At 39.5% G+C, this 21,931-nt stretch overlaps 1 protein-coding gene across 1 annotated transcript in view; it reads left to right on the top strand.

The window, feature by feature from the left end:
• Positions 1-21,029, top strand: part of naa25 (N-alpha-acetyltransferase 25, NatB auxiliary subunit) — a 104,052-nt gene extending 83,023 nt beyond the window's left edge. Inside the window, exons 23-24 of the mRNA XM_072587970.1 lie at positions 6,087-6,233; positions 13,442-21,029. Of these exons, the coding sequence (XP_072444071.1) occupies positions 6,087-6,233; positions 13,442-13,564 (270 nt within the window). The 3' untranslated portion in view covers positions 13,565-21,029. The remainder of the gene's footprint in view (positions 1-6,086; positions 6,234-13,441) is intronic.
• Positions 21,030-21,931: the final 902 nt, after the last annotated feature.

The following is a 21,931-nucleotide window of genomic DNA, read 5'->3' as shown; positions in this document are numbered from 1 at the left end:
GTCCAGGCAACAATACCCAGATCCCATGAATGAATTCAAAATCTGTTTTCAACAAATAGTTCTTGTATTGCTTATCAGTCAGTTTTGCAATTGGTGCTTTATTTAGATGAGCATATGTGAGTGAACAACAAACAAAAATTACATTAATATAGCTTTTGACATTTAGACGTGAACTGCCTTTGTAGTGCAGTCATTGTTGTAATGTAAGAAATGTAGCAGCCAATTTATATACAAGTCCGTACAAACAACAGAACTTAATGATATGACAAAAAGAAGGCAAAGGACCAGCATTTGGTTAACTGTGTGTGTTGTGGATTAACTGAAGGCAGTGTTTCTCAAGCTTTATTTCACTATGATAGCATTTCAATACTTGAAAATCTACATGACCCGACGTGTGGAATCATTAGGAGGAGGTAGGGAGCTGCAACACCAAAGGAGGGTGGCAAAGATATTTTTTAAGAACCTATCTTTTTTGGCACAAAATCCAGTTATGCTATACCTTTTTTTTTAAATGTACAAGGATTTAAATGTTAATTTACATGTTGATGCTGACACTACGTTGTGAGTTCCAAAGCAAGCCGATGCTTCCTTGGAGCTTGCGAATACACATTCTCATTCCCCAAATTTGGGAAGCCCTAATTTAAGGGGTAACCTACTCAGGAGGCAAACCTAGCACTATACCTACTGAAGGTGAAGTTAGAAGAATCGTGAACTGAGTAAATAAGAGATTTACTCATTACATAGTTTTGGCAGAATCATGCTTGCACTTGATGTGCCCATTTTGTCTTACAAAAGAAGTGATGCCCTTGGAGACACTTAAAAATGCCTTTTGGAATTTCAGCAGAATCTCAAAAAAAAAAGTAATTAATAACAGTACTTAATAACTACTCCAATTGAGGATGGAAGGGAGCATTTTGATTTGCTCCAGGTAATTCCTGTATCCATCACAAAATTGCTGTGTCCAGTAGATGGCAGCAAGACAATATCCTGTCAAAATTGTTCATAGTTGTATATTAGCAAACATCTTGTGTAAAATATAGTTGTTGCCACAATTTGTTCAAAGGTTATATTCTCTCGAATAGTGGTGATTAAATTAATATGAACTGCGTCGGAAGCTTTCGCACTAATGAAAGGTAGGATCACCAGTAGATTCTGGCAGGCTACGTTATTCCCACAGATCATGGTGGAAAAAGTCCAGGACATCAAGTACAGAAGAAGAGTCAGAAGAATAAAAGGGAGCCCATTTGATTTGGATAAAAGTCAGCATTCCCTAACTGATTCATATTTTAAAAATCAGTAAAATTTACTGCATCATTTGTTTTCATATCCTTTTTAATATATATTTTCTGTGTACATTACTGTCTGAAACTCGCTCCTCTTCCTACTTCATTTTCTGTGCTTTGCTCCTTTGCTTTGTGACTATTTCAAAAGCAGACTACAGCAAATGTTGGAAAACTGAATCAAAAGCAGAGAACACTGGAAATACTCTGGTTCTAGCTGTATGTGTGAAGAGAGAAACACAATTAACATTCCAGGTTGATTACCTTCAACAAAAATGGAGTAAGTTATAAATGTAACAGGTTTACAACAAAGTATAGGGAGGAAAAAACCTTGGTCCCTGATTGGGTGGAATAGAGGATACATGAAATAACACAAGGACTGGTGATGGAACACAATTAAAACCAAGAAACAAAATGTGGGACTAGAGTAAATGTGCTGCAGTCCGAAAAGGACAGTAAGAGATAAACCACAACATTCAAAAATGAAGGAGATGAGAAGAGGGCATAGTGTCAGGGGTGGTAGAGGTTATAATCGGAATAAATAACTCACTGATCATTCAGAAGGCTATAAGGTACCTGATTGAAAGATGAGTTGTTCTATAAGCTTACATTGAGTTTCATTGGAACCCTGCATTAGGCTGTCTTCCATCTCTGCTGGAGTATTCAGCCACCATGATCGGTACTATCTTTTTGAAAGAACAATCCAATTTTTCCCAATCTTTCTATTTATTTAGCACTTCCTGAAACTACTATAATTTTTTTAAATGAAAGATATTTATAGTACACATTTAACCAGTTCACTTTTAAAAATACTCCACTGTTGCACTCTCAATCCCATGTGCCAATTTTGCATTCCACTCGACAGCCAGCTTGAAACCAATCCTCGTTTTTGTATTGAGTCTTTCTTGTTGAATGTTAAACCTGCATGTTAATTTCTAAAGAACTTGCCCATACTTGGGTAGAGTTTATCAATGTCTGTCATGATGCTGTCATTTGTAGAATCATGCCCAGTCAAGTTCACATTGTAGATGTTGAAAGAGAAATACAAAATTAAAATTTGCCTGGTCTCTGCATAACATTGGGGACTCGATAGTTCGGGGCACAGATAGGCGGTTTTGTGGGAACGAGAGAGACTCACGTTTGGTATGTTGCCTCCCAGGTGCAAGGGTACGTGATGTCTCTGATCGTGTTTTCCGGGTCCTTAAGGGGGAGGGGGAGCAGCCTGAAGTCGTGGTCCATATTGGCACCAATGACATAGGTAGGAGTGCTGAGGATGTTAGACAGGCTTTTAGGGAGCTAGGTTGGAAGCTCAGAGTTAGAACGAACAGAGTTGTTGTCTCTGGTTTGTTACCCGTGCCACGTGATAGAGAGTCGAGGAATAGGGAGAGAGAAGAGTTAAATGCGTGGCTACAGGGATGGTGCAGGAGGGAGGGATTTCGGTACTTGGATAACTGGGGTTCTTTCTGGGGAAGGTGGGACCTCTATAGACAGGATGGTCTGCACCTGAACCTGAGGGGCACCAGTATCCTTGGGGGGAGGTTTGCTAGTGCTCTTGGGGGGGGTTTAAACTAACTCTGCAGGGGCATGGGAACCCAGACTGTAGCTTTAGGGTGCAGGACCTGGAGTGTAGGGAGGGTAGGAATATGGCATCAATCTTAAAGGATGGTGCCTGTAAACAGAAGAGTGGCTTGAAGTGTGTATACTTTAATGCCAGAAGTATACGAAATAAGGTAGGTGAACTTGCAGCGTGGGTTGGTACCTGGGACTTCGATGTTGTGGCTATTACGGAGACATGGCTAGATCAGGGACAGGATTGGCTGTTGCAGGTTCCAGGGTTTAAATGTTTTAGTAGGGTCAGAGGTGGGGGTAAAAGAGGGGGGGGTGTGGCTTTGCTTGTCAAAGATAGTATTACAGCGGTGGAAAGGAAGATGGATGAAGATTTGCCATCTGAGGTAGTTTGGGTTGAGGTTAGGAATAGGAGAGGTGAGGTCACCCTGTTAGGAGTCTTTTACAGGCCTCCGAATAGTCCTAGAATCGTTGAAGAAAGGATTGCGAAGATGATTCAGGAGAAGAGCGACAGTAATAGGGTGATTGTTATGGGAGACTTTAACTTTCCTGATATTGATTGGGAAAGCTATAGCTCAAGTTCGTTAGATGGGTCAGTGTTTGTGCAATGTGTGCAGGAGAGTTTCCTGACACAATATGTAGATAAGCCAACAAGAGGTGAGGCCATACTGGATTTGGTTCTGGGTAACGAACCAGGCCAGGTATTAGAACTAGAGGTAGGTGAGCACTTTGGGGACAGTGACCACAATTCGGTGATTTTTACTCTAGTGATGGAGAGGGATGAGTGTGTACTACAGGGCAAGAGTTATAGCTGGGGGCAGGGAAAGTATGATGCGTTGAGGCATGACTTAGGATGTGTGGATTGGAAAAGTAGATTCCAAGGCAAGAGCGTAATTGATATGTGGAACTTGTTCAAGGAGCAACTATTGAGTGTCCTTGATAAGTACGTACCTATCAGGCAGGGAGGAAAGGGTCGTGTGAGGGAGCCGTGGTTTAATAAGGAGTTGGAATCCCTTGTTAAATGGAAGAGGGCGGCCTTTGTAAAGATGAGGCGTGAAGGTTCAATAGGGGCGGTTGAGAGTTATAAGGTAGCCCGGAAGGACCTGAAGAGAGAGCTAAGAGCAGCAAGGAGGGGACATGAAAGGTCCTTAGTTGGTAGGATTAGGGAAAACCCTAAGGCTTTCTATAGGTATGTTAGGAATAAAAGAATGACTAGGGAAGGAATAGGTCCAATCAAGGATAGTAATGGGAAGTTGCGTGTGGAGGCTGAAGAGATTGGGGAGGCGCTGAATGAATACTTTTCGTCAGTATTCACTCAGGAACAGGACATTGTTGTCGATATGAATACTGAGGCACGAATAATTAGAATGGATGGCTTTGAGATATGTAGAGAAGAGGTGTTGGAAATTCTGGCAAGGGTGAAAATAGATAAGTCCCCTGGGCCTGATTGCATTTATCCTAGGATTCTCTGGGAAGCAAGGGAGGAGATTGCAGAGCCATTGGCCTTGATTTTTGTGTCCTCTTTGTCTACAGGAGTAGTGCCAGAGGACTGGAGGCTAGCAAACGTGGTTCCCTTGTTCAAGAAGGGGAGTAGGGATAATCCTAGTAACTATAGGCCAGTGAGTCTCACTTCTGTTGTGGGCAAAGTCTTAGAGAGAATTGTAAGGGATAGGATTTATGCACATCTGGATAAGAATGATGTGATCAAGGATAGTCAGCATGGTTTTGTGAAGGGCAGGTCGTGCCTCACAAACCTTATTGAATTCTTTGAGAAGGTGACGAAGGAGGTAGATGAGGGGAAAGCGGTAGATGTGGTATATATGGATTTTAGTAAGGCGTTTGATAAGGTCCCCCATGGTAGGCTACTGCAGAAAATACAGAGATATGGCATTGAGGGTGAGTTGGAGGTTTGGATTAGGAATTGGCTCTCTGGAAGAAGACAGAGGGTAGTAGTTGATGGCAAAGGTTCATCTTGGAGTGCTGTCACTAGTGGTGTTCCGCAAAGATCTGTTTTGGGACCATTGCTGTTTGTCATTTTTATAAATGACCTGGAGGAAGGGTTAGAAGGTTGGGTGAGCAAGTTTGCGGATGATACGAAAGTCGGAGGAGTTGTAGACAGTGAGGAAGGATATGGCAGGTTACAGCGGGATATAGAGAAGCTGCAGAGCTGGGCAGAAAGGTGGCAAATGGAGTTCAATGTAGCTAAGTGTGAAGTGATTCACTTTGGTAAGAGTAATAAAAAGATGGATTACTGGGCTAATGGTAGACTACTTGGTAGTGTAGAAGAGCAGAGGGATCTTGGTGTCCATGTACACAGATCTCTGAAAGTTGCCACCCAGGTAAATAGTGCAGTGAAGAAGGCTTATAGCGTACTGGCTTTTATTGGTAGAGGAATTGAGTTCCGGAGTCCTGAGGTCATGCTGCAGTTGTATAAGACTCTGGTGCGGCCGCATCTGGAATATTGTGTGCAGTTTTGGTCGCCATACTATAGGAAGGATGTGGAGGCACTGGAACGGGTGCAGAGGAAGTTTACCAGGATGTTGCCTGGTATGGTAGGAAGATCCTATGAGGAAAGGCTGAGGCACTTGGGGTTGTTTTCTTTGGAGAAAAGAAGGTTTAGGGGTGATTTGATAGAGATGTACAAGATGATTAGGGGGTTGGATAGGGTTGACAGTGAGAACCTTTTTCCACGTATGGAGTCAGCTATTACAAGGGGGCATAGCTTTAAATTAAGGGGGGGTAGATATAGGACTGATGTTAGGGGTAGGTTCTTCACTCAGCGAGTCGTAGGATCATGGAATGCCCTGCCAGTAGCAGTAGTGGACTCTCCCTCTTTATGGGTATTTAAGCGGGCATTGGATAGGTATATGGAGGATAGTGGGTTAGTGTAGGTTAGGTGGGCTTTGATCGGCGCAACATCGAGGGCCGAAGGGCCTGTACTGCGCTGTATTGTTCTATGTTCTATGTTCTATAACATCACAGAACCTAAAGATTCATTGAGTAGATCCATTTGTGGTTTTATCTACAGGCAGAGACAGCCTAACACCCCACAAGTGGTCTTTTGGGTGTTGGAGAGAATGAGTGTGTTTCGTAAGAACTGACAGCCATCTTGTTTCAAATTTGAATCAAAGGAATGAAATCTTTGATTCAAAAATTGGTTATTACTGTTCAGTTATCAAAGTTCATCCCTGTAATACTGCAGAATTTGTTTACTGACAAGGCATTAATGTATTCCCACAGCCCGTTGTTTTCAGCAGCTTCCAAGACTATGTGGGTAGATTGCAGAATTTCCTGTCTGAAGTGGTTAACCATCTTAAAGAATTGGAGTCAACACTCACTGCACTGAAACTCGAAGAATTAACACTGGAAAGTCCTTCAGCTATTGAGGTACAGAATTATATAAAGTCTGACCAGGAATTTCCTGTTGGACATTTATTTTCAGATACTTTCATGAGTTTTGTGTTTACTGTATTATTCACCATTCCTTTGCAAATAATAAAGAACTGCCCTTGTTTACACTTGGGGCCACTTGATAATGTTTTGAGAATAGTGGCACCAGCACTGGCTGAGGTGCAGGAGCAGACAAATGGACAATGCTGTTACTGATACTTTTCTTCCAGACGCTTTTCACAGATATTTGGGAAGAGATAAACAAGGGAAACAATGGCGAGTTTTGAGAAGATTTGTAGCTCAGGTTGAGGTTCTGGATGTAGGTTTGCTCACTGAGCTGGAAGGTTCATTTCCAGACGTTTTGTCACCCTGCTAGGTAACTTCTTCAGTGGGCCTCCAAGCGAAGCACTGTTGATAATTCCTACTTTCTGTTTATATGTTTGGGTATCTTTGGTTGGTGATGTAATTTCCTGCAGTGATGTCATTTCCTGTTTTTCAGGGGGTGGTAGATGAGGTCTAACTCTGTGTTTGTTGAGAGAGTTCTGGTTGGAATGCCATGCTTCTGGGAATTGTGCATGTCTGTTTGGCTTGTCCTAGGATTCATAGAAGCATGACATTCCAACCGGAACTCTTATCAACAAACACATCGAGTTAGGCCCCATCTGCTACACCCTGATAAAAGGAACGGGAAATGACATCACCACAGGAAATTACATCACCAACCCAAGAAAACCAAACATCTAAACAGAAAGCAGGAATTATCAATAGTGCTTCGCCCGGAAGCCCACTGAAAATGTTACCTAGTAGGCTGACGAAATGTCTGGAAATGAACTATCCTGCTCAGCAAGCAAACCTACATCCAAGGGAAACAATGCTAGCAGCGGAGGTAGCATCTCTTGGGGAAACTATGCCAATGTTTCCAGTGGCCACAGAATTTTGCTTCTAGTTTCCTGTAATTGTTTTACTTCCTTTTTGATTTCATGTTCAAAAGAAGGATTTTGGCAGTTGAGTTCCTTTTCTCATTTGATGATCTGTGTTGCTCCATTGAATTTTAGATTGTGAAATTGCATTAGAGTCATTCAGTCAAGTGCAAATTTAAATGACAGAAATTGATGCATCTTACTGCGGTAGATGCTGATGCAGAGATTTTAATGACTTATACAAGTTCCCTTACAATGAGGTAAGAATGACTCCCCTTGATATCGAGGTAGCACTTTACTGATGTGGACTCAAGGTAACAATAGACAATAGACAATAGATGCAGGAGTAGGCCATTCTGCCCTTCGAGCCTGCACCGCCATTCAATATGATCATGGCTGATCATTCCTAATCAGTATCCTGTTCCAGCCTTATCTCCATACCCCTTGACTCCACTATCTTTAAGAGCTCTATCCAATTCTTTCTTAAAAGAATCCAGAGACTGGGCCTCCACTGCCCTCTGGGGCAGAGCATTCCACACAGCCACCACTCTCTGGGTGAAGTAGTTTCTCCTCATCTCTGTCCTAAATGGTCTACCCCGTATTTTTAAGTTGTGTCCTCTGGTTCGGCACTCCCCCATCAACGGAAATATGTTCCCTCCTGCCAGAGTGTCCAGTCCTTTCATAAGCCTATACGTTTCAATCAGATCCCCTCTCAGTCTTCTAAACTCAAGGGTATACAAGCCCAGTCGCTTCAGTCTTTCCGTGTAAGGCAATCCTGCCATTCCAGGAATTGACCTCGTTAACCTACGTTGCACTCCCTCAATAGCCAGAATGTGTTTCCTCAAATTTGGAGACCAGAACTGTACACAGTACTCCAGGTGTGGTCTCACCAGGGCCCTGTACAGCTGCAGAAGCACCTCTTTGCTTCTATACTCAATCCCTCTTGTTATGAAGGCCAGCATGCTATTAGCCTTCTTCACGACCTGCTGTACCTGCATGCTTGCCTTCATTGACTGGTGGACAAGAACACCCAGATCTCTCTGAACAGCCCCTTTACCTAATTTGATACCATTGAGGTAGTAATCTGCCTTCCTGTTCTTGCCACCAAAGTGGATAACCAGACATTTATCCACATTAAACTGCATCTGCCATGCATCTGCCCACTCACCTAACTTGTCCAGGTCACCCTGTAATCCCCTAACATCCTCATCACATTTCACCCTACCACCTAGCTTTGTGTCATCAGCAAATTTGCTAATGTTATTGCTGATACCATCTTCTATATCATTTACATATATTGTAAAAAGCTGCGGTCCCAGCACGGATCCCTGCGGTACCCCACTGGTCACTGCCTGCCATTTCGAAATGGAGCCGTTAATCACTACCCTTTGTTTCCTATTAGCCAACCAATTCTCTATCCAATCTAGTACTTTGCCCCCAATCCCGTGCGCCCTAATTTTACTCACTAACCTCTTGTGTGGGACTTTATCAAAAGCTTTCTGAAAGTCCAGGTACAGTACATCCACTGGATCTCCCTCGTCCATCTTCCGAGTTACATCCTCAAAAAATTCAAGAAGATTAGTCAAGCATGATTTCCCCTTCATAAATCCATGCTGACTCTGTCCTATCCTGTTACTATTATCCAGATGTGCCGTAATTTCATCCTTTATAATAGACTCCAGCATCTTTCCCACCACTGAGGTCAGACTAACTGGTCTATAATTTCCTGCTTTCTCCCGCCCACCCTTCTTAAAAAGTGGCACAACATTAGCCGCCCTCCAATCCTCAGGAACCAACCCCGATTCTATTGAACTCTGGAAAATAATCACCAGCGCATCCACGATTTCCTGAGCCACCTCCTTCAGTACCCTGGGATGCAGGCCATCAGGTCCCGGAGACTTATCAACCTTCAGACCTAACAGTCTCTCCAACACCAAATCCTGGCAAATAGAAATTCCCTTAAGTTCAGGTCCTTCAGCCACTGTTACCTCAGGGAGATTGCTTGTGTCTTCCCCAGTGAACACAGATCTGAAGTACCCATTTAATTCCTCTGCCATTTCTTCGTTCCCAGTAATATATTCCCCTGCTTCTGTCTTCAAGGGCCCAATTTTTGTCCTAACCATTTTTTTGCCTTGGACATACCTAAAAAAGCTTTTACTATCCTCCTTTATATTCTTGGCCAGTTTACCAGTAACCTAGTAAATGTTGTACCATTAGGAATTAGGGGAAAAGCTGCACTGGTTGGAGCTATTTCCAGCACAAAGGAAAAATTCCTTCCTTTTGTTGTTAGATGTTCATCATCTCAGGCCCAGAGCATCACTGCAAGAGTTCCTCAGAGTGGTGTCTTAGGTTCAACCATCTTCTGTCCATCATAAATCAGAAATATGCATATTTGCTGATGATTGTACTGTGGTTAGCACCATTTGTCACTCCTCAGATACCCATTCCACTCATACACTTAGACTGGACAACATCCAGGTTTGGGCAGGTAAGTAACAAGTAATGTCAATGTCACATGTGTCAGGCAATGGCCAGCTCCAGAAAAATATCTAATAATCTAATAAATCTGAATCTCCCAAGTAACAAAATTCTGGAGGTTACCTTTAACGGAGATTGACCTGGACACTACCCATTAACGAGAAATTGAACTGGACCAGCCATATCAATGTGACGACAAAAGCAGGTCAGAGGCTGGGAATTCTAGATAAGTGACTCATCACCCTCTCCCTAATTCCTGTCCACCATGTACAAAACACAAGCCAAGATTGGGATGAAATACTCTCTGTCTGGTTGGGTCTGTTCAACAGCAGTCAAGAAGCTTGACACTATTCAGAACCAAGTGGCTCACTTGGTTGGCACCCCATCCACTATCTTCAACACTAGTCAACTGACACACATTGGTGACAATGTGCATCATCTACAAAATGCACTGCAATATCTCAGCAAGGAAGTTTCAATCATAACCTTCTAAACGTCGACCGCCTCAAAAGGAAGAAGGCAGCAGATTCATGGGAACATCATTAACTTCAAGTTGCCTGCCAAGCTGCAGATCCTATTGTCTTTCTTTTGCTGTTGCTGGGTCAGAATCCTACACTTCCCTTCCTTGCTAAGGGTGTATTCACGTTACAAGGACTGTGGTGGTAAGGGCAGTCACCATCACTTTCTCATGGTCGGTGCATACTGACCGAGCCAGCAATGCCACGTCCCATGAACAAATTTTAGACAAAAGGTGGTGGCATAGAATGGAGTAGATTGAGAATTAAGTGCTTCTTTTCTGGGACTGTCGCTAGTTCCTGCACAGGGAAATTTAACATCTTTGCAAACCAAGGCAGTCATGAAACCACTTTTCACCTGTGCAATTTTCCACAAGCAAAACGGTAGCAATGAGAATTTTTTTCTCCTGTCAGTTGTTCAAGTCTAGCTGGATAAGAATGGAATGATGTACATACAGACATGGTTGGCTGAAGGGTCTATTCCTATGACTTTTCCATGTTCTATGTATGCACAGTTTGATCAACCAATGGGTGAAGAGGCCAAAGTGAGGTAATGCATTAACCTGACACTGAAGTCCTAGTTCTGGAAGGTAAATCAGGAATGATTGTCATTGAGGTTGAATAATGTGCTTTTGTGGCAATTCTGCAAGTGTTTTCATTCTTAATAATGTGGATAATTATCTTGTAAGTCAGACGTAGTTCTGCAATTTACATTGAGACAAATTTGCCTGGAAAGTGTGGAACAACAAATGAGATTTTATGTATATCTGCAAGACTGTAAAATCCCTTGCGCTTGCTGCCTGATGCCATGCCAGTTGTCTGGTACCGAGTCATTATCCTACTGATAACCACAGCCTTACTGAATCAAGGTGGCTTAACAGCTTCACCTGAAACTCTGGCAAACTGAGCATTTTTATAATGCAGATCTGCAGTTCTGCACTGTTGAGGCTTCAGGATTATTGATGGATTTGAAATGGTAACCATGTTCACTGGGGAACTGGGATTCTTCTCAGTTTGTCACAGTTGGCCCTGTTTTAAGAATAGGTTTGTTTTAATTAAATAACCAGAGAAATTGCTGATATTATATGTTGGTGAACTGCATTATTTTGGGCAGCTGTGTGTTTTTAATATTTGGAATTGCTTCAGCCTTGACTCTTGTTAGGCTTTGGATTTTTGGAAGTTAGTGTTTTTGAAGAGTACCCTGGAAGGGATAATATGTTTAATCTCTGGCAAATGGAAACTACTTGTGCAGTTGAATTGAATTTATTGTCACGTGCACTGAGGCACAGTGAAAAGCTTTGTCGTGCGAGCAATGCAGGCAGATCACATAGTTAAGTAGCGTAGATAGTAAATAATAGGTAAACAGCGACAAAAACAAACACACAGGTACAGGCGAGTGCTAAGAGTTTGAGAGTCCGTTCAGTATTCTAACAGTAGGGTGGAAACTGTTTCGAAATCAGCTGGTGCGTGTGTTCAGGCTTCTGTACTTTCTCCCTGATGGTAGAGGTTGTAGAAAAACATTGCCAGGGTGGGATGGGTCTTTGAGAATGTTGGTGGCCTTTCCTTGACAGTGGGCCTGGTAGATTCTATATGTGAGAGGTTGGCCTTTGTGATTGTCTGGGCTGAGATCACCACTCTCTGTAACTGTCTCCGATCTTAAATGGTACAATTGCCATACCAGGTAGTGATACATCCAGACAAAATACTCTCGATGGCGCACTGCTAAAAGTTGGCAAGGGTACTCACTGTCATTCCAAATTTCCTCAGCTGCCTGAGGAAGAAACAACAGTTGGTCTATCCAGTGAAGAATGCTGAATGAGTATCAGTCAGCCACATAAGCAAAACAAAATGAGAACGTTTAGTGGTACTGTTGTAGATTTTTTTTATTCAAATGTTGTCTGAAGTGACCATTTTGTACAAAATGGTGATAGTAATGCTAATCACTGGTGGGAATTGTAATGGAATTGCTTTGACTTGATTTAAGATTAGTGTACAGCAGCAAACCAGCAGACACTCGAGAAACTAGTCAGTTCTACCTGTTGTACAAGTTAAAACTTGCACTTAAAGCCTCTCTCTTTAGGAAAAGAATAAAACTATCGTGGATGGAATATTAACTGGAGAGTTAAACAGTATTTTGTTTATTCTGTGTAACTGTTTTCACGCGAAATGATATTCAGTGATAAGTGAAGTAAGACAAAGAGTAGTCCTAAAGGAGAAAATAACTTTTAAGTGATTTGGTTCTCCCTGCACCAGCACAAGGAGGCACTTGGATCTTTAAATTTAAATTATGTGCATGTCTCCAAAATATGCTTAAGCACTCCATGTAGTGGCTGTTTGGTTCTGCTGTAAAATCTTCAAAATACTTTTTAAAACCTATTGGTGTCATAGGTATTTTTCCTGAAATTTGCTTGACTGCATTTTAGCTATTAAAATTGTTTTCCTCAGAACTGACTCTTCCTTTATAGTCACACTGCTTAATGCACAACAAGGGGAATTCAAGTTGTGATGACACAACTCTTTTGCCAATGCAGCATTTTCTCTATACCACATTAAAATGATAATATGCTCAAGTTCTGGAATGGGATTTGAATCCTACAAACTTCTGGTTCAAGTGAGTGCTGCAATTGAGTCAGGCTTCATTCAAATTAGCATTCTCACTTGAGAGGTAAACCATAATCAACCAGGTAAAAGATCGCACATGGGGATTGAAGCCGATCAGCACTGCTGAGGTTGAAGTATCGTGTGATTATTTTTTTGCACAATGTTGCTGGTGATTAATATTGACACTAAGTGCACAGAATAAAAGTTTTCCAGTCCCAAACACTTGTATTAATTACCAAAGGAAGATAAACAATTACAAAATAGACAGTTATATTTGTGCTACATTGTTTACATAGTTTAATGTATATGCAGTTTCTGGAGTGACTTGGACCGGGGAAGATGACTTGGTGCTATTTTCACTAGATTGTTTAGGTAATGTTTGGGGGCCTGGGTTCAAATCCAGCTATGGCAGATGGTGGAATTAGAATTCAATAAAAATCTGGAATTAAGAGTCTGTTAATGACCATAAACATTTGCCAATTGTATGCAAGTCCCATCTAGCTTACTAATGTCCTTTTTATGAAGATCAAGTACATGTGACTGTAGACACATAGCCACCTGATTGGACTCCACTCCGCTCTGGGCAGTGCTGACCTAGCCAGTGACGCCCGCATTCAGTAGATAAGTAATAAAAAAAATTATTTTATCATTGCTGGTAACTGAAAAAAATTATTTTTGTTGCTGGTTTCAGGATGAGCAGAAGTTTTCCCGGACGGTGAGAAGTAAAATTCAAAGCAGCTACCAACGTTCTCTACAGGAGATTGGAGAGCTACTGAGAAAGAGATTGGACACGGTTAAAAGCCTGAAATTTTAACTGTTTGAGGCAGACGAAGAAAAGGGGTAACAGACCAGTGAAGAACTGCACGGCTATGCCGTAAAATCCCGTGACAAATACAGTGTGTTCCTAGGACCCCATCAGATACATCAGCTGATGCAGAACATTTACCAGAAAGCATGAAGGACTTTGCAACGAAAGAGTTTAAAGTAAAAGGTTTTTAGAACAAAAAAGGTTAATAAATTATGTACATAAATTCAGAGTCAGAGGCCTTCTCTCAGACTTGGCAGCAATATTTTTAGAATCTGTTGGGTGTTTCTGTTGTGTAGTTTTGTGCATGTTGCACCCAGCACCATCGCTACTAAGTGCTGAAAAGTCAAATGAAACATTAGACTATGTTCAATTGCAAACATAGTACCTGTGTAGGTACTGACATTTTGACTGCAGCTTATACAACACATATGGGTGTACAGAATGTATATGATAAGTACCACGTGTTCCATCATAATTTATTCAACATTTTAATTTTTTTTTAATTTGTATAAAATTGTGTTGTATAAGCAGAACTCTTTCACAAACTGTTCTCCTTTATAGATCTGGCTCCTCAAATCTATTCCCTTATTTGCAATTTTCTTTCTGACCCTGTTCCAATAAGCTTAGTTTGGGGAAATTTTTTTTGCTTTTTATGTGCTTGCTTTTCTATCAAATTTTGTTTTATTTCAGTTGTGTGAGAGCTGCTGACCCACACCTCGTTACTGATGGTCTTGATTCAATGCTCATTGCAGTATACAGTCGCAGAGCAGACTGTGGGGGGAGATTTCCAGACAGTGGAATCAATGCTGTGAGGCATTAATGTTGTCTCTCTCATTTCTCTGTGTATTCAATGCCTCTTTTGTCAAACAAGGAAAATGTGTTAGCATCTAATGTACAAGAGCATCCTTTCCATTGTCTTCACAGCTGCTGAAGACAGGACTGAGGAAAAGAAAAACTTAATGTATTAAAACAGTTCTAATTCAGAGAGTATATTTTGACAGAAGAGCCTAAATTCCATGAGGCATACTAAAATACGAAACAACAGTAAGGTTTGCATTTTTATTGCATTAATTCCTTGGTGGTATTTGTATTTTGTTAACATCCACACACACTATTGAAGGCTCTCCACACCGCAGCAACATTAATTTGTCAAAAATAACTTTAAGTAAAATAACCTGTACTCAGATACACTCCAAACAGTATCCTGGCTCCCCTACTGGCTGAGCATGTAATATGTTTTTTAAAAAAACTATACAGACCAAAATGGTGAACAATTTGCTAATTGATCTTTGCTGAATTTACTCATCTCATTTGAGTGGCATTACAATTCCCTTTAATAGCTCGGGTAGGAATGAGAAAATAAAAATTCATTCCTAGTCTGAAGCTGCTGATCCATCTAAGAAAATTATGTGGGTATTGATTGAGACTGAATTTTAATATACCTTTGGCGCACTCAGAAATAAATACCTGCCAACAATCACAGTGTGGACTTGAGTGGAAATCCCCTTATTTGACACACGGCTAAAGAGCTTCTGTTTCCAAGTGTCAATTGACACTTCTTTTAGAAAGGGAAAGGAGTTGAATAATTAAGTGTGCCAATAAAACTTGTGGATCGGTGAGGGTGGTATGTATCAGAAACATTTATATTCATATTTATATAAATACCCCTGTTTAAAACCATTGGCCATTAAATTGGAGCATAGAGGCTAGAGAAACTGGAGTTGTTTTCATTAGCAGAGAAGGCCGAAGGATTTCATTGTGTTCAGATTTATGAAGTCTTGTTAAAATAAATAAGGAGAACTTTCCAGTGACAAAATGGTCAATTAATAGAGGATGAGTGCTGCAGATAATTGTGAAAAGAACCAGAGGTGAGTGGAGAGAGACATTTCTGCATCTCTCATCTGGAATACATATTCAAAAATAAAAGTAACATTAAAAAATTGGATCATATTCAAAAATAACTTTAAAAAGGGAATGGAAAATGTTGCAGGACTTTCTGAAAAGCAAAGGAATGGACCGAATTGGCCAGCTCCTTCCAACATCTGTCATGCATGGGGGCTGAATGGCTTTCATTCTGCGCTGTATCTTACTGTGATTTAATGGCATACTCAGTTGGCGCACAGTCCTTTAAGTTAATCATCTAGATCCAGTCCAAATAATCCCTTTCTGCTGCTAACAAGAAGAGCTTGAATTTTGTTTCATTTAAATTCATTATAGAATATCTCTCAGGCCTTAATAGTATTGAATAGAAATATCTGGTTTATTGTGGATTCATAACTGAATTTGGGATAACCTCCCATTACTGAGACAGACTAGGTACCTTTACTGCCCAGTCAACCTGCACAAATGTGAACTTTGTCAGCTTGACCAAACAATTACAAGTTAAATAGTATTGATGTAGTGATATAAATGCAATAAAAAATTATGGGTTTTGTTTTTTTTAATCCAGATTTTGGCTCATCAAAGTAAAACTTGCCGTGCTTTGCATTAACAAGTTATATAGTTCCTCACAGCACTACATATTGCATGATATTGGAAGTGAAATTGCATTTAATGGTAGAGTTGATTTCATACTTTAGAGCTGACAGATCTCTTGATTGCTTATAAATGAGATTTATACAATATGTTGAGCCACTATATAATGCACACGACAAGCTGTATGTTCTGGTGAACTTGACCTGACGTTGAACAACAGGATATTGTCATTAGCTATAAACTCTATTTGTAATTCTGGAACAGCCAGAATGTTTGTGACCGTAAATTTTGCTACGGAGTTGAAAGGCCTGGTTATGTGCATTATTCTCTATTGTTAACATTTTCCTGGCCCAAGAAACGTTTTATCATAAAACCAGCTGTTGCTTTTAAAATCTAAAATTTGGGTTTCAAATGATTCTTCATTTTAAATGATGATGAATTGGATGTGTGAAAACTAAATTGTGGACATAATTGCAAGAATATTTTTTTTAACAGGTATAATTCAAGTTAGCTCATAGGTTTCTTTTTAAACTGAGTTTGTATTTTCTATATATACTGTTTTTAGCTCTTTTATTCCACCTGAACTCGGTGTTACTATGCAATCAACTAGAACCAGGGAAGTTTGCCTTCTGCACCTTCCCTCCCCTGAAAGTAAGCACCTGTGGGTTTTTTTTCCTGGCTGAGCAAAGATTAGGATCCAATTTTGTGTAGAGTCATGAGGTAGGACTAGCATTGCACCAGTTTGACTGGAACATTCTGTGATTCTGTGTCTTGATTTTACTATTTGTGATAATGTGTGCTCAGTATTTGAGGCAAATGCTTACAAAGGCACCATGTGAGCAGAATTCTTCAGAAGTTATTTATATATATTTTTTAAAAGTCTCCAAATCCCAACTGAATTATCAAATAATTTCAGAAACTTTATATAATGGTCTATATAATACAGAAATAATTTGATTCTATTATCCTTAACTGCACAGGACTACACACTTGTCATTGAGACCTGCATATTTTTTAAACTTCCTTGATCAAATAAACTTTCTTAACTGCAGAAGAGCCATTGAAAAGGCTCATCTTTCATCTATTACAAATTTGTAATGGCTGTTAAATTAATTAGACTTTACATTACTACCCCCGCCCCCCCCCGTACATTTATTTTCTTTGCAAATTAAGGGAACAGTTAAGAAACCTTGCTAACAGAGTATCAATGCTTTTGGCTTAGATGCTGTGAGCTTTACAAATGTGGCACTTTGTGATAGGGAACATATAACTGTTGCAGGAACATTTCCCACTTGTTTAGTTAGCCCAGTACAACTTCTGATAAGTCAAATGGTGCAGCTCAAACAATTTATTGAGAAACACTCTAAAACTGCCATTCATAAGGCAACGGCCTAGTAGTATTATCGCTCGACTTATTAATTCAGAAAGTTCGCTAATGATCTGGGGATTTTGGTTCAAATCCTGCCATTGCAGATAATGGAATTTGAATTCAATAAAGAATCTGGAGTCTAATAATGACCACAAAGCCAGTGTCAATTGTTGGAAAAACCCAACTGGTTCCCTGATGTTCTTTAGGGAAGGAAATTTGCCATCTTACCTGGTCAGGCCTACAAGTGACTTCAGACCTACAGCAATGTGGTTGACTTTGAACTACCCTCCGGGCAAATAAAGATGGACAATAAATGCTGGCTTCACCAGAGACACCCATTTGCTGTGAGTGAACAAAAAAAATTCATTTACTTTGCTTCATATTTGAGCTGTATGATTGCGCATTATTCCATTCAAAGCTATTTCCAACTTGGCTTTGCAGTTGAGTAAGACTCTTTGAGTCATTAAAAGCTATACCTGTGACCTTTTGTGTACAACATGCACGTAAATAGGCTCAAATATTAGTGAAATGAAGGACTGTGTAGAAATGTGGACTTGTTTTCAGTTAGGATTTTAACAAGCTGAATTTTATAGTTCATTGCAGTGTATTCTGGATTTGGTGAGTTAAACTTTGATTATATTTGTTTCTGAAAGGGAATACTATTTTGCCTTCCTATGTATTAATACCTTAATTTTTAACTGCTTCACTGCACCTTCGCCAATCTTTGAAATTTCTTAAATTTCTATAATTTATTAATTTAACAAGGCATGTGAGTAACCAGTTACATCAATCTTGTGTTCATCTTTTATATTAATAGAGAAAATTCAACTTCCAGCACAGTCCTCAAGGCAGTTTGGTCAATAATTTAAAACATTCTCATGACCTCTATCTCAATTCTTCAACATTCAGTAGTCATAAGACAGTTATTTATTTTGACCTTGCAATGTCAATTTTTTGTTTCCCCTCCAGGGAGGGCAAAACATGTTGAAAGGTGAACCTGTATTTCTATTTAAAATGTTAATACAGGCAAATGCATTTGCACTGATTTCTGTTTTCATTGCAAGAAAGTCATGTTTTTTCCCCTGTGTTTTCCCACCTCGTTCTGCTCTTCAACACACAGCAAAAATTCTGTACATGTATATCAAGTGCAGCTTTTTGTCTTCTGGTGCGCTACTTTACATGAGTATATCGGCAACTATTTTCATTGTTCAATCTCATCACAGCCACAATTGATACTCTGCATCTAATATCACCATTTGCACTTTCCAACTGGAATGGATGCACTATTGAATGGTTCTGTCAAAAAACTCATGTAGGCATGATAGGGTGAGTGATCTTTTTGTGATGTATCATTTTGTGGCTTACGTGAATGTTTTCCTGTGTCCTTTAACCCAAGAGTATTGAAGTCCAGTTCTTGCATTTACTAAAATCTGGTAGCTGAGCACATTTCTGTTTAATTGCATTAACAATTGACAGCAATTGATTCAACATAACTTGCAATTCATCAATAAAAGATATTGGTTTATTGCTGTATTCCCACTACTGCCATTGATTTTGCAGCACATCCACTAAATTATCTGGACAGGAGTTTAATAGTTTTCTTAAAATTCAATCCTATGGATTTCATATATTCTTGTTTGTGTTGTATTTTTCCCTTTTTTAGCGTGAGAGGTTTTGTATTTCTTCCCTACACTTCTCTTTTCAGGTCACGACCATGCTCTCTCATCAAAGGGATCCAATGGAGAGATGCTTGTTTGGTACCCAGTTTATCATGTTTGAGGTTGGAAATAGATGTGCAAGTCTAGGGATTATACAGGAGCAATTTCAATCTTGAGACCCCTTAACGTGTGTTATGTTTGGTATTTCTGGCTGCTTATGTTGTTACTGGGTCTTTAAAAAAAAGAAAGTGTTGCACCAGATGGATGGAAAGACTCAACAACATGACATTTCTTAAAGGATATTTTAAAACATGTGAAAGTCAAGAGAAAAACCTTATTTTATATATTAACTTAATTATTATTTAGCCATTCCTAATGTAATGAATTCTCCTTGGCAAAGTCTAATTTTAGAATCCCAACATCAATTTTGAGACCAACTTATGCAGCAGAAAGTTGGAATTGAGCTAGAGATTGTCATTTATCATTTGTAAATGCATCCACAAATAAGACATCCACACCAAATGAAAAATAAATTTCAGGTATGACTTAAAAATTCTAACATTCTATCAAAATGGAACTGAAATTAATTCATTAGCAAGGCGCAATCAATAAATGTAAAAATTATCCAGACCTTTTGAAGAGACCAATACTGTGTCAAAACAAGGGAAGAGCTAGACTGACATTCTGGTGACTGGAATGGTAGGTTAATTTTGTCAGCTATCTGCTGATTGAATTGGTGGTGTAATTACAGATTGGAGGGGATTTTTCTTCTTGCTTGAATCATTAAGCAATCATTTATTATATAAAACTAGAAAATAGTATTTTCTCACTCCACATCTCTACCCCAGATTATGACAATCAAAAGTAACAGTTATCACAGCTTAATGTAAAATTCAGTAAATTTTCAATGGAAATATAAGCCATTAACTATTCTTGTGTGGAATTGGGCCCATTGAGTATTATTTTCATTTGATATCTTACTTCAAGAGGCAGGTAATCATAGGACACATTGTAATTCAATGTTGGCATTTATTTTGAGAGGACTTTTATATAAAAACAGGGATGTATTTTTGAGGTTCTGCTCAGACCATGTTTTGAGCATTGTGCGCAGTTTTGGGCCCCATATCTCAGAAAGGATGGATTGGCCTCGGAGCATGTACAGAGGAGGTTCATGAGAATGGTCCCAGGAATGAAAAGCTTAATGTATGAGAAACATTTGAGGACTCTGGGTCTAAACGTAATGGAGTTTGGAAGGATGAGGGGGGGAATCTAATTGAAACTTACAGAATACTGAATGGCCTGGACAGAGTGGATGTCAGAAAGATGTCTCAATTGACAGGAAAGACTAGGACCTGAGGGCATAGCCTTGGACTAAAGGGAAGACCTTTTAGAATGGAGATAAAGAGAAACCTCTTCAGCCAGAGAGTGGTGAATCTATGGAATTCATTGCCACACAAAGCTGTGGAGGCCAGGTCATTGAGTATACTAAAGATTGAGATAGGTTCTTGATCCTCAAGGATTATGGGGAGAAAGGGTAGAATGGGGTTGAGAAACTCATCAGCCATGATTAAATAGTAGAGCAGACTTAATGGGTAAATGGCCTAATTCTGCTCCTATGTCTTATGGACACCAACATATTCAATTTAAAAAGTGATACAGCTAGGGGAATCTAATTTTTTTTTTATTCCTGCAATAATTTCAGAGATACTGCAGAATTATTTTACATGCATTGCAATCTCTTACCTTTTTCTTGGATACACATTCTATTGTTTTATCTGATGTACATCTGTAAATTGTGTTCACTCTGTAAGTAGCCCCATATTTAATGACAGCAAATTTTTCAAGCTGATATTTAAGGTTATGAAGTGTCCTGAAAATTCTGTTGTATGTTGAACAGAATTGGATACCTATGAATAAGCAGGGCTGCATATTTAAAGGTTAGCAAAGCAATAAAATTCTGCTTATTGAACTTTTCTCTGCAGAATCATTCTCTTCACAGACCGTTGTGTTTGTTTTATACTTCTGTATCACTAGCATTTACAATAGTACTACCACAGAAATTCATAGTAGTCATTCTGTGTAATAACGTGCACATAAATTTGGAGTCCTATTTGACATTGGACTCTCATTTGTCTGTGTCTGAGTGTTCCAGCTAAGATTTTGATTCAGAAAGAGCTGCATAATGCAAATAACATAATTGATTATAAAAGGATAACCACCCCTAAAGTACTATGCAGGTACACTGCATGCATAAATCTTAAAGAAGCTATTAGTGAAGCTTTAGCTGATGTTTCTTGTACTATATTTGGGAGAGATTCTTCAGATTTGGAAAGAGGCTAACAATTTCATTATTACAAAAGCAAAACTAACTAAAGAAATAAACTTGAGTCACAGGAAGAGAAATTAGTTGAAATGATTCTGAGATTGCTCCCTTAAAGTATAATTTGTTAGCAATAATCCAGATCGGGAATTGGAGATTGTTTAATATAGTGGTTTTCACAGATATTATGAACAAAGGACATGCAGTTGTACATTTTTTTTAAATTACAGAAACTTTTTCCATATTAGTTATTCATGGCTAATGTATGATGCTGGTATTGGACTGGGGTGGACAAAGTTTAAAACTCACCCAACACCATGTTATAGTCAAACGGGTTTATTTGGAAGCACTAGCTTTTGGAGCACTGCTCCTTCATCGGATGGTTGTGGAGTAATAAGATCTTAAGACACAGAATTTACAGTAAAAGATTAATGTCATTCAGTGATATATGGAACAAACCTGGATTGTTAAGTCTTTCATCTTTTAGAATGGGTTGCAGGTTACAGTTCATTCATATGTAAATCCCAAACCCCTCTTCATCATCATCTCGA

The sequence above is a fragment of the Chiloscyllium punctatum genome, chromosome 17 (assembly GCF_047496795.1).
Source record: "Chiloscyllium punctatum isolate Juve2018m chromosome 17, sChiPun1.3, whole genome shotgun sequence".
NCBI classification, from domain to species: domain Eukaryota; kingdom Metazoa; phylum Chordata; class Chondrichthyes; order Orectolobiformes; family Hemiscylliidae; genus Chiloscyllium; species Chiloscyllium punctatum.
This window is presented reverse-complemented; position numbering and strand designations above follow the sequence as displayed.